The sequence below is a fragment of the Mytilus californianus genome, unplaced genomic scaffold (genome assembly GCF_021869535.1).
Source record: "Mytilus californianus isolate M0D057914Y unplaced genomic scaffold, xbMytCali1.0.p SCAF_10, whole genome shotgun sequence".
Lineage (NCBI taxonomy): Eukaryota > Metazoa > Mollusca > Bivalvia > Mytilida > Mytilidae > Mytilus > Mytilus californianus.
Window position 1 is genome coordinate 49,472,562 of NW_026262582.1, and position 26,560 is coordinate 49,499,121.

The 26,560-nt window shown below is 31.9% G+C and overlaps 1 protein-coding gene across 1 annotated transcript; it reads right to left on the minus strand.

Annotated features, from left to right (window-relative positions):
- Positions 1 to 843: 843 nt before the first annotated feature.
- Positions 844 to 15,333, minus strand: LOC127718296 (uncharacterized). The gene is made up of 4 exons (XM_052224296.1): positions 15,283 to 15,333; positions 8,291 to 8,689; positions 5,991 to 6,106; positions 844 to 3,887 (listed from the first exon to the last, which is right to left on the minus strand). Exons 2-4 carry the CDS (start codon positions 8,687 to 8,689, stop codon positions 2,084 to 2,086), a joined length of 2,319 nt encoding a protein of 772 aa, XP_052080256.1. The 5' UTR covers positions 15,283 to 15,333; the 3' UTR covers positions 844 to 2,083.
- Positions 15,334 to 26,560: the final 11,227 nt, after the last annotated feature.

The following is a 26,560-nucleotide window of genomic DNA, read 5'->3' on the forward strand; positions in this document are numbered from 1 at the left end:
TTTCATGAACGGTGTCGGTAATTCTTTTAATGTCTGTCTTATAAAACTGGATCAAATAATATACAAGAATCAAGATTTCAATATTTTTTTATCACCCGCGCAGCATACGCTGACATAAAAAATATACAAAATTAAAATGTCAAATAAGACAGAGTGTATAAATACTCACAAATACTATCTTAAGTTGGTACGTAACACTACAGGGAGATAACTCTGTAAAATCAGCTGTACGTTTTAATCACGCTCTATTGTTAAAGAAATGTTTAGCTTCTCAATGATCAAAATTAGTGTTTGTCAAACTGCTATGTATCCAATGAATTTTTTCCGATAATGCTTGTGTTTCAAGTTTTTTGAAATTCTTACATTTTTGTTAAAAGGGTCAAAGTTAATATTTTGTCAAAATGTTATGAAAATTAAACGAGTAAAATTAATTTTAGTCAAGGTATTTGGTATCACCTTCATATTCATCTATATGCATGTGCAATTTATTCTTTGCATTACTTGTAAATTAAAGAGTTCTGCCATATACAATCGTGTTTTATCACAACCAAGAATTCATTAATGTTGAAATTGTCAAGAAATAACAGAAATTAGAAAATCAATATATTGTTAGGAGTTTAACTGACATAACAGTTCTAAATTTGGAAGGAAGGTAAGTTACAGCTATACATCAGATATTTTGTGATTCTTTTCCCCGAAATATTACAATATTATCTAACACGAGGAGGACATTAAAATACATTACAATGCATCAACTAAAGTCTTTCATTTTGTCTATTTTAGGATTTGCAAAATACAATAACTAGGATTGGTTCTTAAATTCGTGCATGACGAAAACATATAGCTAATCTCATCTTTAATACAAACTGTGTTACACAATAACTCAGCAATGTGCTGTCTTTAACTGATTTCATACATTCAATTCACTTTGAACTACACATTCTAAAATATGTAATAATGCATAATACTAAACAATGTTTTGCTACTTAGTGATGATTAATTTTCGACCAAAATTCAACAATCTTAATTCATAAATGATTTTTGATTGAAACCCACCAAGCTCATACATGAACGTAACACATTGGTGCACATGATTTGACCGCCAATACTTTTTTTAAAACTAAAGATGATTTTTTTTTATTAAATTTATGTTTTTGAAGCCCCATATATTTCATATTCATACAGTAATATAGAAACTATTAACGAATCTTATAATTTGAACTGTAAATCGACAGAAATGCGTTAATTTCGTATCTTTTTATACGGTTCTGTTGTTGGAGGAAATCAGTCATCCAATGTTTCCATTTGTCCTTTAGCTAGCTTTGATTGAATGAAATGATGATTCGAATTTTTGTCCGTATTAAACAAAGGCGATTGTAACAAAATAAGGTTAACTAACCCCACTCTCTCTGCACTATACCAAACTAGTGTTGTCTCTTCGGGCGAGTTTGATATAACAGTTCTTTCCTTCAGTATGTAACTTTTATTTATTAACTGGATACCAACAGATTGTTAAAAAAACTTATCTGGTAAGGTGTCAGGTTTATACATCATTCATAAATGTACATGTACTTCATTCTGGGTAGGTGTCAGATTTATACATCATATATACATGTATATGTACTTCACTCATTAGATTCACACAAGTAATTGATGGTTTATGATAAGAAACTGTCCATTTCATGTCATTCATCTAGGAACAAATTGGAATAATTATATAATAATTACCCTTTCAGCTCATGTTTTACTAATTAAAACGCCATAACATGAGTGCATTCCAATTCACAGTTAAACTTTTTTTTTCATTCTTTAAACAAAATTGGTTCTGCATCACTTAAACGCCAAACAATTGTTATTGTTCACACCTCACTGCACATAAGTTCGCAACTCGACTAATCAGACACATCTATATAATCGGATGCACATTTTAATCTAAACTCATTTCTTTATTTTCCTATGAACACTGGTAAAATTAGAATATAAACCGAAAGAAACTATGAAACGCAAGTAACAGTACGGTATAAAATTTTCATTGCCTCGCGGTAATCCAGTATTTTAGCTCACAATCGTTCTGAAGAAGTTATCACAGAATATCACAAACAAATATAATGGGAATGTTTTCCTCAACGGGCAATCCTCGAACTGCGCTTAGAACATCGTTGTACATTAGAGGTTCTTTACTAGAAACACTGATTGCACCAGCGCAACTTCTATAAACGGGTGGATAAACACCGGGGACTACACATCTTGTGTTACAAGTATTCCCACACGAATCATATGCAGAAATATATGTCTCCACTGATTTTTTGGAAGGTTTTTTTATTGCGATATAATTCAGCGCTGATTCTGTATTTTGATAAACTGTAAAGTCTTTGTATTTTCCATAATAGTTCAGTCCATGAGATTGTACGAAAATCTTCAGTGGATTATCTACCCTTGCCCCACAAGTTGCTATATTGTCTCCGAGTATAGTTTGCAGAGCAGTATTACTTCCGGTAAAATTCAATGTGTTTTGGTAAGTCGATTCTTTAATATTATTATAAATTATTTTGACCGGAACAAATGCCCATGCATCAAGGTCAGATTTACCATTCAAGAAAAAACTATTTTCTAGGGTCGGTTTCCATATTTGGTTTCTAGCAGACGTACTTGTCCTTTTAGACAGACTACGTCTTCTTCGCAAATGCAAAACATGATTTCTTGATGAAAAAGAATCGCCTCTTGTGAGCATATCTGTCATGTAACCTGAAAAGGGTGGGTGTTTCGGACCAGCGTTGTTATAGTGGTGACCTGGAGTCTGAATTTCGTTGTTCGGATAAACAACAATTGAATCAAACTGTATCGGACCATATATTATATCCAATGTTGGCTTTGGCAGAAAATTTGACCCTCCAATTCGAAAATCTGGAGACGGGATGATTTGTATAGGAGGAAGATTATTCATCGGTGGGAATCCTTGTGGAAGTCCATGGTAAATCGTTTCTGTATTTAAAGATGAAACTCGATTGAATATGGACGGAATAACTGGAAACTCGTTTACACCTCCATTCATTAGTTGCCTTCTTAGGTTTCTCAATTTTGCCTTCTTTTTTAATGTTAAGGAGTCACCTCGCACTCGATCATCTCGCATGTATTCCGAAAATACTGTACGTTGCCTTCCCGTTGATGCTTCGATCATTTTATCTGCTATTTCCTGTGCTTCTGCGCGATTTCCCTCATATTCCATTAGATTTCTTGTCTTACTTACACACACATGTTTTCTGGTATTGCAGTACATATCGGGGCTTCCACAGCATTTTGGACATTCGGGATGGGGTTCATATGACACCATTTTTGCAATTTTCGAAGAATATCCTTCACGATTATAAAATCCAAATAAACCAACTGAAGGATCTTTTCCACTCTGGAATGTGACATTTTCTGGTGGTTCGGGAATGTCTAGTACGGGGTCAATTCCACGTGCATGTTGTACTTTCCTAAAGCCTTCCCATATGTAGTCAACAAAAGAATGGTGTGTCCAGAATATTGGATCGTGCGGACTAAACTCCTGCGTGTTCATTTGCCCATCTATCCAATTGTGAATAGAATTGTGTTGTCCTTCTAAGCTTACCCTCTCTTCGGCTGTCGGCTCTGAAATCTTAGATAGAAGGCTTCTGGTGAAAATAGCATTTAAATCCCTCTTATTAAATAAAGATCCATCACTTCCAATGTTTCTTATCAATGGGCCAGAGGGCGTTTGAAATTTAGCAAATGGTCCAGTTTTTACCATACCGAATCCGTTCCCAAAATATTTCTGTGTAAACAATATTGACTTAGTAGGATGTTCCATCTCGTAATCAATGGACGAATCCCAATACGGTATAGGCACCCCCAATGCAGTCTCCATTCTGAAATTATAAATGTATAAAAATATGTGTATATTCATGGTGTTTCAATCGATATTAAAAGGAAGATCGATAAATTATAAACCTGCCGACTCAAACCAAGACTAGAAATTATAAATACAAGGAGATTTTTGCTATTAGTATTTATGCGTCTCGGTCATGCACGCGGAATTTAGAAGTCAAACCACAGACTGGTTGACTAAGAAGTCCTAAGAATCAAAATAATGGGTCAGAGTAGATTGACAAACATATATCATAATTGTTTTCTAACATCATCTCATTAACAATCTGGCTCTGCATGTCAGTCTAGACTAAGTACAAGACGTGTATTCATGATCATAATACAAGTTATTGTTTTAATTAATCATGTAATATTTGCCACTGGAAGTTTAGCATTAATTAATTTATCAATCTATTACTTAAATGACGAACATGATATTAAAAAAAGTGCACACTACTAACGAAGTCGTACCAGCTCTTCAACATTCGTAACTATTTTAGATCGAGCATCACTGTAGAGCCATTAATTGACAAAATGCGCTTCCGGTGCAGTAAATTTGGTTCCGTTAAAATAATAAGAATTAAACATCATGAAACAAACTAAAACTAAAATCTGATAAAATCCACGTTTAATGTTTTGTATTGCTATCTTTTGTTTAAATATGCTTGTTTTTGCTCGGTATGGCACAATTTTTGAACAGCTGCATTAAAATTTTCCTCAACTTATGTCGGTGTACGTTAGAAGTTATTCTTTGTTATTCTTGTTGCCTATGTGCATTTTTAGGATAATATATACATAATCTTATGAAGAAGAAATAACAATATACAAGTAATGAGATGTAGTATGACTGCCAATGAAGACAACTATAAACCAAAGTTTAAATAAAGAGGATGTACGTAAGTATAGGCAACCGTACGGCCTTCAACAATGAGAAAAAACTAATACCATATAGTCGGCTATAAAAGGCACCGACATGAAAAATATGAACAATTCAATTGAGAAAAACTAACGGCCTAAGTTATAACATAACAATTTACGAAAGACAAATATAAATGACATGAGCCAACGACAACCACTGAACTACAGGCTTAGACAGGCACATAAAGAATGTAGCGGGGTTAAAAGGCACCAACCCTCACCTAACCTGGGATAGTGTTGTAACAGTTCAATATAAGAACACACTATAAAAATCATTTGATAAGGACTCAACTCATCAAATCGATATAAAGCAGAAAAAACATCTAACAAAAACACAGACCGGACGTGGCACGATATTTATAAATCCCTTACACCAAAAAGACACAACGTACAGATCTGAGAGGAATAGCCTTTACCCGTTACTAACAACTAGTTCAAAGCAAAAAAAAAACTGATAAAAAAGTAATTTTTCTAATACTAAAATATCATTCAGTACACATCCAACATCCAATGGATTTAGTATAAAGACGTCACCAACAGTCAGAGAAAAACATAACCTTGTGCAATGCCAAAATAAAGGTATTGACAGATTGTAGAACCGTGAATGTGCATATTTGTATAACAATAATATTAACGATAGTTTTAATTTACCGACAACAAAATCAATATTTATACAAATAAAAACAATATTCAAAGATCTATTTACAGAGTTCAATTGGTAACCTTTTAGAATAAGTTTATTTAAAGTCTTGATAAGTGAACGCAAATCGTATCTAAATTTCAAGGCTCTGTAAACAACATTACTGTAAAAATTAGGATGTGCCATTCCGTTTGAAATACAAAGTACAGGTACAGCCAAACAAGCAATCATTAAACTACACGTTTGAATATTCTTTTGAAATATCATAACATGAAAACAAATATACACAACTATTTTTTTAATTTCATTTCGCCATTTGATTCCATGATTTTCTATTGCTTGTAATAGTTTAATAATACTTTGTCCGACTAAGTTTTACACGTAGATGTGTTAATCAATGACAGATAACAGTATTACGTTGTAGGCCATAAAACCTTTGTCGATTTTGATTAACTAATGAACTTTCAATGGCTTCTTTAAGCGCAAAGTATAATTTATTTCCTTAACAACATGTATAATTAAGTAAAGGAATATTCCGTTTACTTACGTTATGAGGTATAATCTATGCCATGGTAAAAAGTTTGGTCCAAAATGTGATGAATTGATGGCTGTCATGTGAATATCTGCAATCGTATCGTACCTGCTTCTACCACTTGGTCCAATCTGAAAGAGGAAAGAGTAAAGGTATTAAGTTGGGTTGAAAAAGTAGAAGATGGTATTACTGTTACAACGGAGGCAATCAAAAACCATGAATCGAAGAATAAAGAAAAATAACGCCATGGCCAAAAGAAACAAGAAAAACAGACAGAAATTCAAAACACTGCACATGAAACTAAAACTTGGACAAAACTTACCTCGTCAAACTTTTTTATATCTCGTTGTTGTTTCTTCTTTTGTTGTTTTTATTTACAAAAGAGCTATGCAGGTCATTAATAGTCTGTTTAAATTGTTCAAAACTCGTATAGCATCTGGACGATTACCAGGTTGACATTTGGTTAGTACATTTGCATATTCATGAAGACCGTGTTTTTCTCCCTAACTGACTTTTTTGTTTTATTGTGTTGAAGAGTTGCTGTCTACTCTATATCGTTATCTTTTTATTGATACGTGACATTTAAACACGCGGCTGATAGCCATGTAATTGAAATTCAAGCATTTTCGGTATAATAATAATAGTTCTTAAACATCATTGGCTTTTAGATACATGTACTCGGCTTAAAGGCGTTCCTAATGAAGGTAAATCCTGAAAAGCGCTTCGGTCACATGAAATTTATAGCGCCTTGTTTTCATTTTTGTTTGTTCTCATACCTGTGGATAGTTACTCGCAGTCCTTGAGGGTACCAATTGCATCTCGTAGATACAAGCATGGTTCAAATGAAGTATTTAGATGTAAATTCTCAGTTTATAAGTAATGTAATGTTACTTATAATAAGGTTAAAACCCCGTCAAGGAAAACAGGTAGATGAGTTCTTTACCGCTATTGTTAAGGTCGTTTGTGGTTGAACTATCCAAAATGTGTTTCTGTAGTATTGAGTTCTTTTTCGGGTATATGTCCTTTTAAGTGGAGAGAATATCATTTAAACCCATATTCAACGGATGTTGTTTTAATAACCCTTCAATCAACAAAGGTATAGCCCTTTCTAGTTGTTTGGGAAAAATTTATATAGAGTTCTATATAATCGTTTAGAAAAATGCTTAGAATCTAATAAGATTATTTGCCATGATCAAATAGGATTCAAAAAACCATATTTGAACATTCAAAACTATTAATGACAAAGCTTTTAAATCTTCAAAAAAAATACATGTCTGCTGCATAGACTTTAAAAAAGCTTTTGATACTATAACAGAGAGGCCATTTCTACAAACTTTTTACATATAACACAAAGGGGCCTTATTTGGAAGATATGTATACATAAGTTCTATTTACAGTTAAAGTTCATGATGGCATTACTGAAATGTTCACCATTTACAGTTGGGGTAAAACAAGGGTGTATGTTAAGCCCTTCGGTATAAAAAAACAGCTTTAGAAAATAGATTGTGCCCCCTATGTAATATAGAGGTTGAAGGTGAATTCCATTTTGCAAAAAATTTTACACATCTCAATTTCTCTAGAATAAAAATATTTAATGAAATATATGATATTGTTCCTAGTTTTGTTTCAATGAGTAATGAGGAAAAAAAATAATTTTATTTTCTCTTGTAAAGAATATGACGTTTTGATAATAATTGTTAATAAATGTGATGTATAATTACAGAAACAATGTTAGCAGTTGTGTATAAACTGTTGATTTTACGTGTATATCTTTTTTCTTTACTATTATCTAAACTATGAATGATTCAGAATAAAATAGAGTTAAGCAGCATTTCTCCTTAATATAATCATTTTAAACTAATTTAAAGGGGAGGCATGTTGTCTAACAATTTAATATTTTTTGTAAATGTTACATATTTGTATTGTTTATTATTTATTTGCATGTGTATTTAGTAACAATCCGATTGTTCGGATACTAATAAAATATCTTATGCAACTGGACTGACAAAGTAAAAGAAAATCATTCAATACCAGAAGTTATATATATCCTTTTTCTGCATTTCAGCGGTAAAATTTACAATATCTGCAGAATCAATGTAAATCGATCAGTGGTTGTTCCCATTTTAAAAACTAGTATTGAAGGTCTTCACCCTTATCCATGCCGTTCCAATAGGACCAACGCAGCATAATTTGAAAACTAGTCATGAATGTGTACGAGTATTGAAAGACAACTTTTATGTTATCAAATTAACATGAGTTTTGATCGGTTTATTTGATAATTTATAATTTGTTTATATGAGTTATTATAAACTAACCTCTTCAAATTTCAAGCGTCTCACGGCCTTAGCATAGTCATCCCACTGTTTGAATGGTGCTGCTCTTATTTCACGACGTATCCGTTGAGGGAGCAAGACGCTTCTTTTGAATCGATGTCGACTAGAGCGTTCTGATTCGGAAATGACTTTCCGAATGAGAGACCTCATATAATTTTGTTCCTCTTTCGTCACATTACGAGCCCATGTATGGGGTGTTTCAAACGAAATAAATTTACTTAAACATAAATTTTGTATAATATGTAATGGCACTCCGGAACCTTTGTTCAAGTCAACTTTATAATTGATGCATTCCTCCAAAGATGATGGCAATGGAATCGGTTCTATCAGTCCAGATGTTGCGCCTATGTAGAGTGAAACTACAAAAAACACAAACTGCATCTGAAATAAAAAGCAAAAATCAATTTATGAAGGACTGGATGTCTTCATTTCTCTATTCTCTAATTTTTTAGACCATTTTCTCTGTTCTTCATCTTTTTTGTCCATTATTCTTTATTCTTTTATTTCAACAGTCCATAATTCTCTATTCTTTATATTTAAACACTCCATTATTCTCTATTCTTTAAATTTTAACACTCCATTATTCTCTATTCTTTATATTTTAATACTCCAGTATTCTCTATTCTTTATATTTTAACACTCCATTATTCTCTATTCTTTATATTTTAACACTCCATTATTCTCTATTATTTATATTTTAACACTCCATTATTCTCTATTATTTATATTTTAATACTCCATTATTCTCTATTCTTTATATTTTAATACTCCATTATTCTCTATTCTTTATATTTTAATACTCCATTATTTTCTATTCTTTATATTTTAACACTCCATTATTCTCTATTATTTATGTTTTAATACTCCATTATTCTCTATTCTTTATTTTTTGTTTGCTTATTCTTCTTTCTTATATAGTTGTATTGCCCTTTATTCTGCACTCTTTGGTCATTATTTTCTATTCCGTAAACCCTAGACCCTCATTTATCAGATTGGTTTTATTTATAGAAAAAAAATATAAGCGATAAAAATATCGAGCTTCACCATCATTGTTGGGCAAACACGCTCGTATCACATTCGGCAAATTTCGTAAGATGTATAACTCCAAATAAAATGCTTTCACGAACAAGCTTAAGAACCCTTTGAACTTTAATGACGAAATCCGTGTATTATAACTCGATCTTTCGTCCTTTCTGCAAATTTTTCTCATGGTAGAACATCTGGCAAATAAAATAAACAATTGTTTTCTCGTTGTTATGGTGGTACATAACACTACAGGGAGATAACTCTTTAAAAATCAGCTAAACGTTTTAATCACGTTCTATTGTTAAGGAAATATTAAGCTTCTCAATGATCAAAATTAGTGTTTGTCAAACTGCTATATATCCAATGAAAAAAAATTCCGATACAGTGTGAGGTTCAAGTTTTTTGAAATTTTTATATTTTTGTCAAAGGGTCGAAGTAAATATTTTGTCAAAATTTTATGAAAATTAAACGAGCCGAATTAATTTTATTCGAGGTGTTTGGTACCACCTTAAAGGCCGTACCGTTACCTATAATTGCTTACATCCACTTTATTTGAACTTTGGTGGATAGTTGTCTCGTTGGCAATCATACCTCATCTTCTTATTTTTATAATTATTGTAATTCAATTTTTCCTATTCTGAGAACGAATTATAAAAGTAAAACTTTCCACCTTGTCATCTTATCTCGGGTTATGAACTCTCAGTTGTATTTCTAAACGCGTTTTATTTCTATATCAAACTTTAAAAGCATGAAATTTGTATCCTGTCCAATTTGCCTGAGGTTCGACAGAGTATATAGGAAAAAAGTGAAATAAGGTAACCATTCGGCGAAATAATTAAACTATCATGTTTTGAAGATTTCACAAACAATATTAGATAACACAAATCGCTTTAAAATCATTTCTGTATGACTTTCAGAATTAAATAACTTATTGTTTTCATTCTATGTTCCCCTTACATGTTTTCATTCTATGTTCCCCTTACATGTTTTCATTCTATGTTCCCCTTACATGTTTTCTCTCTTTAATTGATACATGTAATGTCTCCTATGTTTTAGAAAAGTATTTGAAAAGTATGAAAAAAAGTTCAATCACGAGATTTAGTTTTTATTTATATTATCATTTTTGTTATCATCTTTTTGTGTTCTAGTACTCAACTTCTTTAATTATGCATATGGTATGGCGTTTAACGTTGTGTTTGCATAAAGAACATCCTTGACCAACCATGTAATTAAGATAAATCCCATATCTGCAGTTTTCCGAATGTGATTGAATTTTGTCACTTTAACACCGTGACGGTTAAAAGATGACATCTAATACACATATATACACGATGTATACCAAAAGCGTTGATAAGTGAAAAGTATATACTAATTATTAATGCGTTGCTGGTCAGTAAATGTGACATTAATGTCCTAATGCATGTCAAGTTAGCAATAATTCTTTACCTTCTTGAAGTATTTATCGACAAAAATACAGGTTTAATTTATACAAATATTTAGGTGTTGACTTCGTTGACATACTAAGGTCAAGTGTTCCAATTTTCCTTAATACAACTCTCTAAATAAAAACTCAAAATCAATAATACGTCACGTGTTAAGAACAGCATGCAAGGTTGTCATTGAATAATAACAACATGTGGACTAAAACAACAAAAAGTTGAATTAAAAAATATACAAACTGAAATAGGTTCTAAACAATTTGCTATAAATATAAAATTAAGAAGATGTAGTATGATTGCCAATCAGACAACTCTCCTGAAGAGACCAAATGACACAGAAATTAACAACTATAGCTCATCGTACGGTCTTCAACAATGAGCAAAGCCCATACCGCATAGTCAGCTATAAAAGGCCCCGAAATGACAAATGTAAAACAATTCAAACGAGAAAACTAACGGCCTAATTTATGTACAAAACAATGAACGAAAAATGAGGCATTTATGACCCCAATTTTATAAAGAATTATTAGGCACAAATCAATCCATGTCAGATCTGAAAGTAATACTGAAAACAATGTATAACCGAAATGACAAAATCACTGTTTAAGGCTATTACTCTTATAACTATTTAGCTTATACTGTTATGTGTACACTTTTGCTGTCATTAGACAAAAATGTAATAAATAGTATAAAAAATAAGGAGATGTGGTATGATTTCCAATGAGACACCTATCCATTAAAGTTCAAATGAAGTGGATTTAAGCAATTATAGGCAACAGTACGGCCTTCAACAATGAGAAAAACCCATACCGTATAGTCGGCTATAAAAGGCCCCGACATGAAAAAATATGAATTAAACAATTCAATTGAGAAAACTAACGACCTAATTTATAACAAAACAGTTTACGAAAAGCAAATATGACAGACATGAACCAACGACAACCACTCGACTACAGGCTCCCCTGACTTGGGACAGACACATAAAGAATGTGGCGGGGTTAAACTTGTTGTGAGCGCTCAACCCTCTCCTAGTATATCAGTTTCATTGAAATCTGAGTATTTAAAATTTTTGTAGAAGATAAAGATGAAAATAAGAAAGACTGAACAATACCACTAGCAGGTGCGGATTTCGGGGGAAAAGGGGGTGAGGGGGTGACTACCCCACCCCCTTATGGAGCTACGTTTATAATTAATCCAGATATTTACCTATTCCACTCCGAACTTTGTCTAGTGTGGGGGCCCCCGCCTCCCCTTTTTCAAAATCCTGGATCCGCATCTGACTAGCGCAAACGAGAAATCAGATAACACGCCATCATTGATTTATGAGCAAGTTTTTCTATTTCATTGAGAGAAAAAAGACATGATCATTACTATGCTATGCTTGATTTGTAAACGCCCTGTCATATAATGAGGTAATATTGATATCTATACGTAACAATGTATAATGCCATACATTTTACAGTCTATCAAATCTTCCAGATATGATTTTATTTTCCTTTTAATTTTTTGTGCTTGACCTGTGATAACCTTATCCCATCTATTATTTTTTTTCACAATATGATCTCAAAAGGATGTATTTCATGGTGGCTCATACATGTATACAGCAAGTAGAATGAACCATTATCAGTGAATACAATTTTTTTTCATCAGAACCCCCCCCCCCCCCCCCTTTATTTTATTACAAGTAATGTAAGGCTTGAACATAGAAACCTTGCCTTTTTTCTGAATGTTTGATTTTACGTTAAGTGTATTTCAGAAGTTTTAACGGGTCGAGTGCACCCTTTAACTAGCTGTGGTAGGCTAGGAATGAACCATCCATTTCGAAACATTTTTATGAATGGTTTTACATATTTACAGTATGTCATATATTTTTCAGCAGTATTATTGATTCAAATAAAATATCTACCAACCTCTGTAGAAAGAAGAACAAGGAAACTGAAGGGGAATTATTGTATGTCTATTTAAGGGAGCTATTATTTGATTTTTATGGGGGGGGGGGGGGCTAGATGAAATTTGAAAAAATAGGCTGGACAGGAGTTTTGAGCAAAAAAAGGCAGGATGAGCAACTTGGCAAAAAAAAAAGGCAGGATGACAATTTATGTAAAAAAAGTCAGGATAAACTAATAAAAAAAAATGCAGGACCGAATAGAGTGAAAAATAAAAAGGCAGGACAGAGATTTAAACTTAAAAAAAATGCAGGACAAAAATTTTCATCCTGCCCCCCCCCCCCCCCCCCCCCCCCCCATAAAAATCAAATGGCAGCTCCCTGATATAAATTTCTTATCATATATTTCCTTTTATTTCAGACAAACGGCATTAATTTCAGACAAAACTATGGACGAAAGGAAACTGAAGGGGAATTATTGTATGTCTATTTAAGGGAGCTATTATTTGATTTTTATGGGGGGGGGGGGGGGCTAGATGAAATTTGAAAAAATAGGCTGGACAGGAGTTTTGAGTAAAAAAATGGCAGGATGAGCAACTTGGCAAAAAAAAAAGGCAGGATGACAATTTATGTAAAAAAAGTCAGGATAAACTAATAAAAAAAAATGCAGGACCGAATAGAGTGAAAAATAAAAAGGCAGGACAGAGATTTAAACTTAAAAAAAATGCAGGACAAAATTTTTCATCCTGGGAAATTGATACGTTATGCCGGCTCTTATATGGTTTCTGTTAAATTTATTCACAACGTTCATATACACTCGGGACGATTTTATAGAACTTGCCATCGACACCTGTTTGTAACATTCAAATTATTCTATATAAACATCAGAACTTGTGAAATTTTCATTTATTATCAATCCAATATAGTTTTTTACTGATTCAGTTGCAAAGTACATGCATCAGTTAAAAGATTCTAAACTAATATTAACCAGGGGCGGATCCAGCCATTAATAAAAAAAAGGGGGGGGGGGTTCCAACTATATGTCCCCATTCAAATGCATTGATCGTCAAAAAAAAGGGGAGGTTCCAACCCCCGGAATCCCCCCCCCCCCCCGACCTTGGATCCTCCACTGTTAACGGACATTTCACTTTGTAGATTCAAAAAGTTCAAATGATCGTTGAATCGCTTGTGTAAGGAGAATATTTTTGTGTCGCTTACGACATTATCATATCCTTATACTCACATTAGTCTTATAAAAGCTGTTTGAATTGTTACAGTAATCCTTTTACCTTAAAAACGATCATCCATGTATAGCGGTTTAAAATTCTGGTTCAATTGAATTCAAAGTACTATGAACAGTAACATTTCAATTAGCAACACACTTAATAAATGTATTGTTGTAATTTCTTTTCAATAGGTGGATAAGAAAACCTCAACAATGCTAGAAAAAAATGAAAGATAAAATATAATGTCTTGTTCTTAGTAAAAAACATGACGAAACCACAACAGAATACATGTGTTCCGTGTCTGGTATGAGCAAGTACTAGTAATTTATTATAGAACTCTAGTACATTGACTTGTGGGTCATGTATTATAAATAATAATCAGCATATTTGAAATTTATAGCCTTAACACGGAAAACCGAAAGTTGTTTTTTTTAAAGTTTTTTTCTCAAACAATGAAATTGTGCTTAAGGGTTTGGTTTGTTTGTAACAAATGCTTTAAAAAAATAATTTAGTTTGACGAATTCTGACAGAGAAACCCGTGTTTTAATATGTTACATGTTTTGTTTTTTTTCGTAAATTGATGACGAATTCTGACAAAAGAAACTAGTGTTGAAAATAATTTTTTCATTAAATGATTGATTGTCATCTGCAACAAGTAACACCGCGACGAAAGCTTATTTATGAGAAAAAGGGTGTTTTGTTTTATATAAAAAAATAATAAAAAACCCTTCATTATACTAAAATAAACATTTACAGTGAAACAATTTATAACAAAAATTATAAAATCCAATATTTAGTTTACGTTACAAAATAAAATTTAGTATTGGTATCAAATCACATTTAGATTTTGGAATATATATTATTCTGATTTCTTTTGAAAATGAAATAATTTTATTGCCTGGAGTATTTGCAATAAATCACATATACAATCAATGTTAAAATATTGGTTATGTTGAATTATTGTTAAAAACTAAGTACATTTTCTATGTAAAAATTATCAATTATGATTTTTTTCTACATAAACGTCTAACTGTTCATATCAATTTTGTCATGTATGTCCATTGAAAAATTCCGATTAAGAAAAAGTAAGAAAAAAAAAAACCCTTAATATATGAAAATCTGAATTTAGAATAATAAGCTATGGATATGAATATGAAATAATTAACAATAAACCTACATGGTAAATATACTTACCATGCTTATAGAGTTTACGTTTTTCCGCGGTACAAATATAAGATCAAAGTCAAGCACTACATTTATGATAAGTCGCAAGTGTGGTCGAAATATTGATTCGAATAAGTGAATAAAAACAAAACCGTTCTTTAAAACTTTGAAACTGATAATACAAGTAAACAAACTTAATTTAAAAAAAAAAGGTAAATGAAAATGTACTCATACCTTGGAATTCCGATTACCATTGGACAGTAATAGAAATGATCTAGATCTGGACATAATAGTATTAACTGACAACGGAATGACCACTCGATATATCATATGTTTTAACGTCTTTATGGTCATCATAATTTTATTTTCTCCTTTTTTGACTGATCGATGGTAATGAGTTAATAAAATGATTGTCAACCGCGCATTCTTAACTGTAACGTAGTTGGCCGTAGGGTACACTTTGTGTAATAAATATATATTAAAGATTAATAGATTGACCATCAATATTTATTTTGTTGCTTGCTTTGTCAGAATCTTTTCCTGAGTAAATCGGTAGGTGTACATTTATTCGGTTTCTTTCGAATATATTTTTGCTTATGGTCATGATGAGTCTAATGGTAAGAACGTACACTACATATGATTATACACTATTCGTACATGTACATTGTAGACAAATGTAAGATATATGTGTACAAGCAGAGAGATGTGATATTGTATTACTGTGTATGTCTCTGATACATGTACAAGCGTTACAAACACAGGGAAATTAAAAGCGATGCTCGCCGAGCTTTTCTCCGGTTTCGTAGCGGGTACAAGCAAAATTAAAATGTTCGTACAAAGTCGAATATTTTTAATATCCAGCTGCAATTAGACATTCACGCTTAAGCAGGTTTTTTTAACGGAAGCCTTTTAGGGCCATGCTAATTAACTTTTTCCGATTTGATATAACGAATTAATAATTTGATAAAACAGACTATCAATTTGATATAACAAATTATAAATTTGATTTAACTGATTATCAATTTGATATAACAAATTATAAATTTGATTTAACAAATTATAAAGTTGATTTAACAAATTATAAATTTGATTTAACAAATTATTAAATTGATATAACAAATTGTGAATTTCTCTATCAATAGTATGATTTAATCACAATAATGATTAATTGAAAGATTGCGTAACCCAAACTGACGCATTCTTTTGTATTAATTGATTGTTTGTCTGACGTCCAGTGACAAATATCTAATGCATATTCAAAACTCTATTAACCGGTTTAATGTTTCTATAACCCACCTTCCTCCTCTTATATATATATATATAATACTTCCATGAACGAACGAATATAAGAGAGAAAAAAGGGGGCTTTTTTATCAATTTATATTGCATTTTATCAAGACAGAACGAAATGAATAGTTCTATTCAGATATTGGTGTTTCTAGAACATAGGAACATGCAAAGATATAAAATGCTTTCCCTTCTTAAAAAGCCTGGCATGTTCCTTTATTAATTTCGATAGGAACATGAAAGGAGTAATTAAACATCCTTAAATTCATCATTGCATTTTTCTTACATAAATTTGTTTTTATATCTAATAGTATATTTGATTTTGAAAAAAAATATTAAAAAATAAAGACACACGCGCGAGATTTAGAAAGATTGTGGAGTTTTAATTTCTTTTGAACAGATCACGTGTATAATCTGAGCAGCTTGATAACGGTTTATTTATAGGTTAAGGATCGCAGATCAATGCAAAAAAAACCATTTAGGTCTATATCTCTTAACAGTTTTAGCGTTTCACTTAACTTCGTCTGGTAAAACATTTCATATAACGTATTTATTTTCATGCTAATCTACAGCAAACTGGAATTGGTACCAACATCGTGCGCAACGTCTATGTTAACAAAATGAAATGATCTACAGGTCGAACAAAATTACCAACCTTGAGTATATATCAAAGGAACTGCCATTTGCATTGCTATTTTTCATCTTGCTGCTAGGTCTTTAGATCTGACACCTAACAGCAGAACCCAGGCTGCATATGTAGCGTCGTTTAACTTTATTTAGTCTTTTTTAAATATTTCGTTCAAGAATCAAATTCCTTCTGGGCAATATTTTCAAAACCGTTCTTGTGAATTGTGGTTTAGGTAAACAAAATCCTCAGCAATGGATATCTATTTTATTGCGTAATCTTAATTTTATTCGGTACGAAGAACGAAATTATCACCTATCCTTAGATTTTTAAACGGCGAATACTTTAGTAACCTTAGTAATGAATATACGCTGTGATTTGTAGAGATTTTTATTTATTTCATTAATCAGTTGAATTCTTTTATTTCATTACTGTTGTTTTTATCGTAATTTTAAGCCTCTTTTTTTAATTCGTGAAATCCTTCCATGTAACATGATGCTGATACCTCAAACAGATTCATTTGGAAAAGATATTGCTCCAGATGACAAAGATAAATACTATATATATACGTTCAGGAACCGTATAGGTTGCGTGTCGAAGTAAATATAAAAAAAATAATGAGATGTCTTATTAGTTCCAATGAGACAACTATCCAATAAAGACAAGGCTGTTAACAACTAGAGTCCACTCTACCATTTTCAACAGTTTGCAAACCCCGTACCATATATGAAATTATAACAAAACATGACACAAGGAAACGTGAAACAATTTCAACATTTCGACCAGCTTAAAACTATTACAAGCTATAGGTTACGTCTCGTAGTAAATATAAAAAAAGGATATGTCTTATTAGTTCCAACGAGACAACTATCCAACAAAGACAAGGCTGTTGACAACTAGAGTCCACTCTACCAGTTACAACAGTTTGCAAACCCCATACCATATATTAAATTATAACAAAACATGACACAAGGAAACGTGAAACAATTTCAACATTTCGACCAGCTTAAAGCTATTACTACATTAAACAAAAATCTTCATTTTTTAATCTTAACCATAGCTAGCTCCATATATGTCAGACACTCTCAACGGGTATGCACACTGTGCTTCGCGTGCATGTCCAAGCCCTTAGTGGGTAAAATTTTCTATGAAAATAGGTAAACAGACACAAGTACCTGATAATGTGATCATTAATTAGTAATTATGACAAATTCACATTGTGAAAATCGATCAACTCGTAACTTTTTAAAAGGGGGGGGGGGTTCCAACCCATGATATCCCCATTCAAAAGCATTGTCCAATTCCCGGACAACCCCTCCACCCCCCCTTGGATCCGCCACTGCATAGCCTTAACTGAGTTTTCTTTGCTTCCGTGGTTTGTTCTGTTTAGTTTAAACATATTTTATTTGCAAAAGTAGCAAATGAGATTGGACACAAGTTATAAAAGCATTAGTCACGTCCTCTCCATATACAAATATAAACACAGATTACATTATATAATGAGGAAAAACATAAAAGGAATGCATGTAATACAAACTATAAAAAATACAATATAATATGAAATATTATATAAGATTGGACTGGAGTGAAGTGTGAGAAAGTATGCATTCAGAACTTTAATTGAATATACTACATCTTTGTGTAATTCTGATATAAGATTGTATAGACTCAAAAGTTTCTTTATTTTGCTGAAATGAAAGGTCACCGTCACCAGCAAATAGAAGCTAAATTGATATAGCATATCTTTCTAATTTTAAAAGCAATATTTCTCTTGTTTCATTTTGAAAGGGGCTCTCGAAAAATGTGTGAATACTATCCTCAACCGAATGGCCACAGCTGCATGCGGGACTGGGTTAAATATTAACACGGTGCAGAACTGCACATAATTCTCAAACGTGTATACATAATTTTAAGTTTTCCATCACCACAACCAAAGTAAGAGGATCGCTGTATTAATTTAAATCTTACGGAAGCGTATTAGCGCCACACGTTTTTTTTTTTATATTTCTTCCTATGTTTGCGTTATAACGCAATCCTTTGCGAAATAACGCAAACATTTGCGTTATAACGCAAACCTGAAATGTCTAAGATATAGTTCCAATGAGACAAAAACCTTTTGCGTTATAACTCAAACCTTTGCGAAATAACGCAAACCTTTGCGAAATAACACAAACCTTTGCGAAATTACGCAAACATTTGCAAAATAACGCAAACAGTTGTTTTATTTTATTTCTTATTCAAGTTTCAAAGGAAGCAGCTGTTATAAATGGAGGAGGCTGCATATATTAAAACTTATCACACTTTGTACTCATTGCAATGTAAAATGCTTGAGTGTTTACATGTATATATATATATATATATATATATATATATATATATATATATATATATATATATATATATGTATATATATATATATATATATATATATATATATATATATATATATATATATATATATATACAAGTCTAAATTGAAAACAACGTTCAAACCTATGATTGCGTTGGATAAAAACCGCTATTTTTATACGTGTGCATGCAAAACAAATTTCTTGGTAGAGGGGTCTAAATACAACACAAACAACATTTTCCAAAAGACCAAAAAGTGAAAAAGTATATTTTAACAAAACGCATTTGACTAGCAGGTCGAACAACGGATGTTCTTAAACCCTGCTGACTGCCATGGCGATTGCCAAATAAACGGATCACAGATGTAACAAAATGGATCTTAATTTTAATCTAATACCAAATAGAAAACAAAAAACTTGCGGAAAAGATGGTATACCGCAAACATGAGGTGCAAAAAAATATATATATATATATATATATTACAAAGAAAATTGAGTAAATTGAAGTTATACCGAAGAAAATAAAAAATCAACCCCGCTAGTGTAGCCGAATTAAAGTATACTTCCAAAGTAAGCGCTCGTTTGAGCATTGTGTAAGATTGGTTAGATTCAAACAAGCTACCCTTTTTCCATAAATGTATAAGATGAAGATGTTATTTTATTATAATTATGTTCTCTACATTCAAATTGCTACCCAAGCATCTTAAATAGCTACCTCACTAGATTGAAATTAAAATTCCATGACTTTTTTTTAAAGAATCTTTATCCTATTCTGAGATTTCAACAAACGATTTCTTACATCAAAATTTAAGAAAAATGTTTTTTTTTTTCTGAATAATAAATTTTAAAGCAGAAAGATCATTTTGTCTATTTGACTTATATAGTTTCACAATTGTATGACATTAATTTTGCTCTTATCTAGTTTACCACTTTCCGTTATTCAAAATTTTCAAAATCTTGGCCTTTCAATTAAAATTTGCCTATACCATATCTATTTACTTGTTAAATTTATATAATTTTCTGATGCAAAAAACTATTCTTAATTTGTGTATAATTGCACTTCAAGTATTCCTTTATTTCTATGCATATTTATTATAATGATTTGGCCTTGTGTTCATGGTTCTTCTCTTAACTAAATCACAACCGAAATTTGATGACAGACGGACATGCAAATGCCGACATTTACAAAACACTGCTTTCAAATTATATAATAAACATAAAATGTAAATTTAATATTATATATAGTTTTTTATTATTAAATATTCAAAACTTAATGAATACTTAAAATCAAAATGTTTGCGTTATAACGCAACTGTTTGCGTTATTTCGCAAAGGTTTGCGTTATTTCGCAAATGTTTGCGTTATAACGCAAAGGTTTGCGTTATAACGCAAACATAGGAAGAAATATTAAAAAAAAAAAGTTGTGTGGCGCTAATACGCTTCCGTAAAATCTCATCTTTTGTTTCATTATATTTATATATCGGAAAGTCCGTATGCCAGGTTTTAGGCTGTTCTATTCAATAGTAGTAGTAACTACATTGAAAAAGGATTTTCTGGTTATATCTAGTCTATATAATTATTTCGCAAATTATAATTAGATATTTGACCAACAAGTGGGGGCATTAAATCGCAGAGATGATTGCAAAGAACCACTAATTCGGGTCCGGTCAGAAAGAACATACAAGATAGTAGTACATATTTAATAAAAAATAGTTCCTACGCATAGCTGTATCTTTGTCAGTAGGTGAAATATTTGGGTAGTTTAGGTATCAAATGCTAGCTTGGGGACTTGGGATCACTAGAAACCTTGTTGAAAGTTTCTTTTGAATAATAAAAAAAGTATATAAAATTGTAATAGGTGGGCACATTTGCCCTGTTGTTCAGATTAAAAGCACCCATTTTTGTACTATCAAACTTCCAGCAACCAGTACGCTCTAATATTCAATTAAAGGTATGTTGAATTTTTCAGGACAAGTCAGGACAAGGTCTAGTTTTGACATAAAATGACTGCCACTTTATTTGAACTTAAGACAAAGTACCCATTAATGCTTGAAATTGCAAAATTTAACATAGAAAGCAATGGGTTATGAATTAGTGGTTTTATTCCTAATCAGGGGCAGTCCCAGTATTTAAAAAATTGAACATGTTGAGCTTTCTTAACTTTACTCTGTCCACTAGCAATTGTCAGCCTGTTTCAAAATATGTAGCTTCCCGACTAGCATACACGGGCAACCCAGTTACTATTCTTCCTGCTTCCAACTGAACATCTTCTAAATAGTCAGAATCTTGTTAAGTGCGACCATCACATAACTCTCATGCATATTCCATAATTGGTCTAATAAATGTTAAGTATATACGAGCAAGATCATTTATATTCGATACATGTTTCAACTTTTTAAGAACATTTAATCTTGTGCTTATTATGTTTTCTATCTGTGTATGGATCTTTTTCTGTAAAAAAGTAGCTTTAGTGGACACACGCATTGTAGATACAAAGTATTCACAGATGATGTAGGTATGTTGGAACTAAGAGAGGAAATGTGAACAGTCGGTTTGTTATTCATTATTTTATCTACAATGTATTATGTTCAACCGACTGCTAGAACCCGGTTCAATGCTTAGATTTTCTTAGTCAAATGTTTTGATCGTCCTGAACATGCATGAAATATTTGCCACTGGATGCTAAGCAACCAACAATCGATCAAATAATCAAATGTTATGGAATATGACTATTCAATAGATTAATTACAGGCATAGGTGAAGATATTGTCGGTATATACTGAGGACCAACATATCCTGCCTTTGAAAAATCTTTTTTGTTATAGGATATTTATCAATGTCTTGCCGAAATCTAAATCAAAGTGTCTGGAGGTTGTAAGACTGAGAAGACCATTTATCGATGCTCTCAACCTTTTTTTTTATTATTTGTCGTCGCTTTTGAATATCAAAATGCTTCTTTTGGTTTTGGACATCCTCCATATTTTTTTTTATGAAATAAGTATGTTGCTTAGCTTATTACAATTTTGTTATTTACTTTGGAGACCAGCAAGGTCTCCTTGTCAATTTAGAGGTATCATGTGGTATAAGAATTTATTTTTAATGTAAAAAGTTCTGATAGCCCTCAGTATATATCAAGAAAAACAAAACTTTCTTCCTCTTAATAGGATCTGCATCTATATCTTGCCGATTTCTAAGCGGGATGTCTATTAAATATCAAAATGCCGCTTACTATACATACATACTTTAATCATAAAATTGTGTCCACATGTTCTTTTGAATCTACTGATATTTATTAGTCCTTCCATTGATAATCCCTCGTACTGTAGTCGTACTTGGCTTTCCCTAATTTGTAGCTACTTTTCAAATAGTCGCATTAACATAAAAAAAAAGCAAGGCCATTAATCCGAGTAAACTATATCCTTTAAACTTTACCAACCCACTGTAAGCTCACCTTTTGGTACCCCTGGACTTTTTATAACTTATACTACGGTATGAGTTTTGCTCATTGTTGAAGCCGGGCCTTGCGGTGAACTGAAGTTGTTTACAACCTTGTCTTTCGGTCTTTTGCTGAAATTTCAACTTGTCTCGTTTGAACTTGAACCATATCCTTACTTTTATATCAATAACCGAAGGCATTACGAAAAATATTCCTGATCGTTTAATTTCGAAGGGATGGAATGACAGACAAAGGTAACACAATATGCCTTGTCATTATAAAATAAAAAAATATTGCGGACGGAGAATTACCTACATTGAAATGAACATGTTATTATGTAACTGGTTAACACTGCTGGGGGACGTTTCATTCCAAAGAATATCACCAGTGACAATTCTGCTTCTTTTCGTATGAAATTCATTAAAATTAAACTAGAATTGACCCCACAATATTTTTTTGAAAAGACATGCCAGCTCCACACTTCAATTAAACTGATTGAAAGATTATGTATTCGTCATATTCATAAATTGTCTATCCTTTTCCAGAATCACGTTGAAGAGTTATATGCAGAAAAAATGAACAGGTGGTCCAAATTCACAGCTTATCTATAACGGTCGTATTTTCAAATAAATAATGATGAAAAATAAGTAACTTGAATTTAAAATGTTATTTTCAACAATCGTGATCCCCATAAATGCAGAAAACAGTTGTCTGCAACCGTCAGATAAAAACACGAATCTCAGACTTACATGTGATTTTGTCTAAGTCAAGTCAACCATGATGACATTTTTTTAGTTTGTAACATTTCTTATTATTTACAGAGAATTATTTTAATATCTGCTGACTGGTCAGTACCTTAATGATTTATAAACTAGGAACGTGTAGACCTGGTTCAATTCAAATTGAGTTGAGAATTATAAGGATTAAACTTCGGAATTATTTTCAGTTTGTGAGTTGATCGACCCAGTTAATAATCAAAGTACTGAAGTACTGTCTACTCCGATGACCTAAATATCTGTTGATTAATGAATAATTGATATTATTACATTGGTTGCAATGAATTACCGTGATTTCCCAGTGATGTAAAAACCGATAATTTCACATGTAAAATAAGGTAGCAATACACAGTTAGGAAAAAAACTTAAAATTGACACTCATAATTTTTAAACATCCTCTTTCCCTTCCTTTCTAACAAATAAGGCTTAATATTTGTGTTATGCATGCGTATATTTATAGAAAGAGAATCTTCCATAGATTTGATTTCTAATGGTTATAATGGTGAAATATAATCTCTTTTGGGTGTAACCATGGCAACAATCTGCATTTCTTTGATACAAAATATTGCATAAAAGGGGGGTGAACATGTCACAAAAGTCTCCAAAATTTGGTCCAAAGGAAAATTTCAATCAATAACAGTGATACCTTTCCTGAATCCATAGACATATATCTATCAAGAGGTCCAAAAAAAATCATATGCATTTCTGCTCGTTTTTCCATAAAATTGAATTGAAAAGATCGAGCGCAAAATCTTTGTTGATAAATACTACAATAATTTATGAACCTATGGGCGGTACGGATAGGAAAATACGGACTGTCAAACAGAAAAATTGACTATAAAACATGCTAAAAATAATCTAAATGTTCATATAAACCCACTAAGAAGGCTATATTATTCTTCAATTATCTAAAAATCTATTTTATTGTACAAAAACTTTCATATTTAAAAAATTCACCATGGCCATAATGCGAAACTAAACTTCTAACTGTGTATTGCTACCTAAACTCGATAATTTCACTCCTCTGACGTCATACAACAATACGTGTTGTCAAGATGTTGTCGATGACGTTGCATCAAAACAAATTGTGAATGCGTAGAAAAAATATAGTTCCTTGCATGTTCTACTTTATCTACATTAAAAAGCCCATTGTCAAGGTAATAAAAAAAATAACTAATCAAAGAATTCAAATATCAAAAAATATTCAACTCGTAACCCAACAACACTGATAATTAACTCATGCGCTACGCGCATTCGAGAATAAATGTGTTGTTCGGTCACTCGTTGAATATTTTTCTATATTTGAATTCTTCAATTAGTTATTCTATAAGGGATTCTAATCTAACTGTAATACTGTGTGTACTGTTGTTTGAATACACTTATAAGCATAATCTTAATGCATTATAATCAATATATGTATAACAGTGGTGTAGCAGATCATCTTGATAACCTATTAGGCAAATGTTCATTCAGTTGAACGTAAAACGCATGGATTTGACAGATAAATGTCAATCTATCCACAAAAATAGTACCCGGGTGTAAAATGTTTACGTCCATAAACAGCGCCACTAATATTTGTTTCTTGGTTGTCTTTTTGAACAATGTCCCTTTCTTTAGTAAATAAAAACATTAAAATTAATTGAAAGTGTAGAAAATAAATTTAAAGATATATTTTCACATGACTGATTATGCATGATATGCTGGAAGTGGGCGCAATATCCTTAATTCCAAGATGGAAAAACAGTTTGTTTCCTATGTCAAAATCGTGGATTCCAATATAAAAATAAAAAGATGTGGTATAATTGTCAATGAGACAACTCTCCACAAGAGACCAAATGACACAGAAATTAACAACTATATAGGTCTTCGTACGGTTTCAACAATGAGCAAAGCCCATACCGCATAGTCAGCTATAAAAGGCCCCGAAATGATAAATGTAAAACAATTCAAACGTGAAAACTAACGGCCTGATTTATGTACAAAATAATGAACGAAAAACAAATATGATATACAGCAACAAACGACAACCACTGAATTACAGGCTCCTGACATGGGACAGGCACATACAGAATGTGGTGGGGTTAATGTTTACTAAGGAATAACCACTTTTTTGTTTTTATTGTTTAACAGTAGAATATAATTTGTATTTACTGATGGTATTTTATTGCGTTCAAGAGTTATATAATACACTTTGCCTAAAAAAAGGTCTAGTTAAGTCCCTGTAAATAAACTGATGCCAATTTACCATGTTGACATTATAGCTGCATTTTTTGCGTTTAATATATTTTATACATGTTCATAGAGAACAATGGAGTAGACGTAAGTGGGTTCGATCCCCGACCTAGGCATTACTTTTCATAGGCGGGTGCAAAGCTGGCAGATTGGCCTATATATATATATAGTGGCCCAGCGTCTACTATGTTGTTACTTTGTCTCAAAATTCTGCTCGCTCTGGCTAAGTCCCCAACATCTTTCTTTTCTAAGTATAGAGCATCTCCTCTAAGGTAAAGTAAGGGGACACTTTATCCATAGTCAAGACTCAAGCGGATAAGTCCTAACACTGGACACTTTTAATTTGCAAAACACTCATTTGCAAATCTGCCGCTGCCTCTCCTTAGACCTACAGTGTCGTGTAAATAACCAAAATGTGCGGAATTACATGGGATTCAATAATTTCATTGCTTTTCTGCTGTTATTATTATATATATTTTGTAATTTGATTTAGAAAAACATGGGATTTTCAATATCCCATGGGATACGGCAAATCCCATGGGATTGACCATTATCCCATGGGATTTTGGTTAAATCCCATAGGATTTTTTTGGGTCCCATGGGATAATTGTAGTCCCATGGGATATTTGTTGTCCCATGGGACAAAAAAAATCCCATGGGACTATAATTTTCCCATGGGATTTTTAATATCCCATGGGACAAAATAAAATCCTATGGAATTCAAATTATAAATATACAGTAATGTGTATGTTACAATGAATTCTGTTTGGTAGTAAAAAGTTTATAATATATATATGAGTGTATTTTG

Coding starts and splice junctions, on each gene's coding strand:
- LOC127718296 (XM_052224296.1), bottom strand. CDS start 8,689: ATGCAGTTTGTGTTTTTTGTAGTTTCACTCTACATAGGCGCAACATCT. Junction 6,107..8,290: donor GACGCTTGAAATTTGAAGAG/GTTAGTTTATAA, acceptor TTCCTCTTTCAG/ATTGGACCAAGTGGTAGAAG. Junction 3,888..5,990: donor CATAGATTATACCTCATAAC/GTAAGTAAACGG, acceptor TTATAATTTCAG/AATGGAGACTGCATTGGGGG.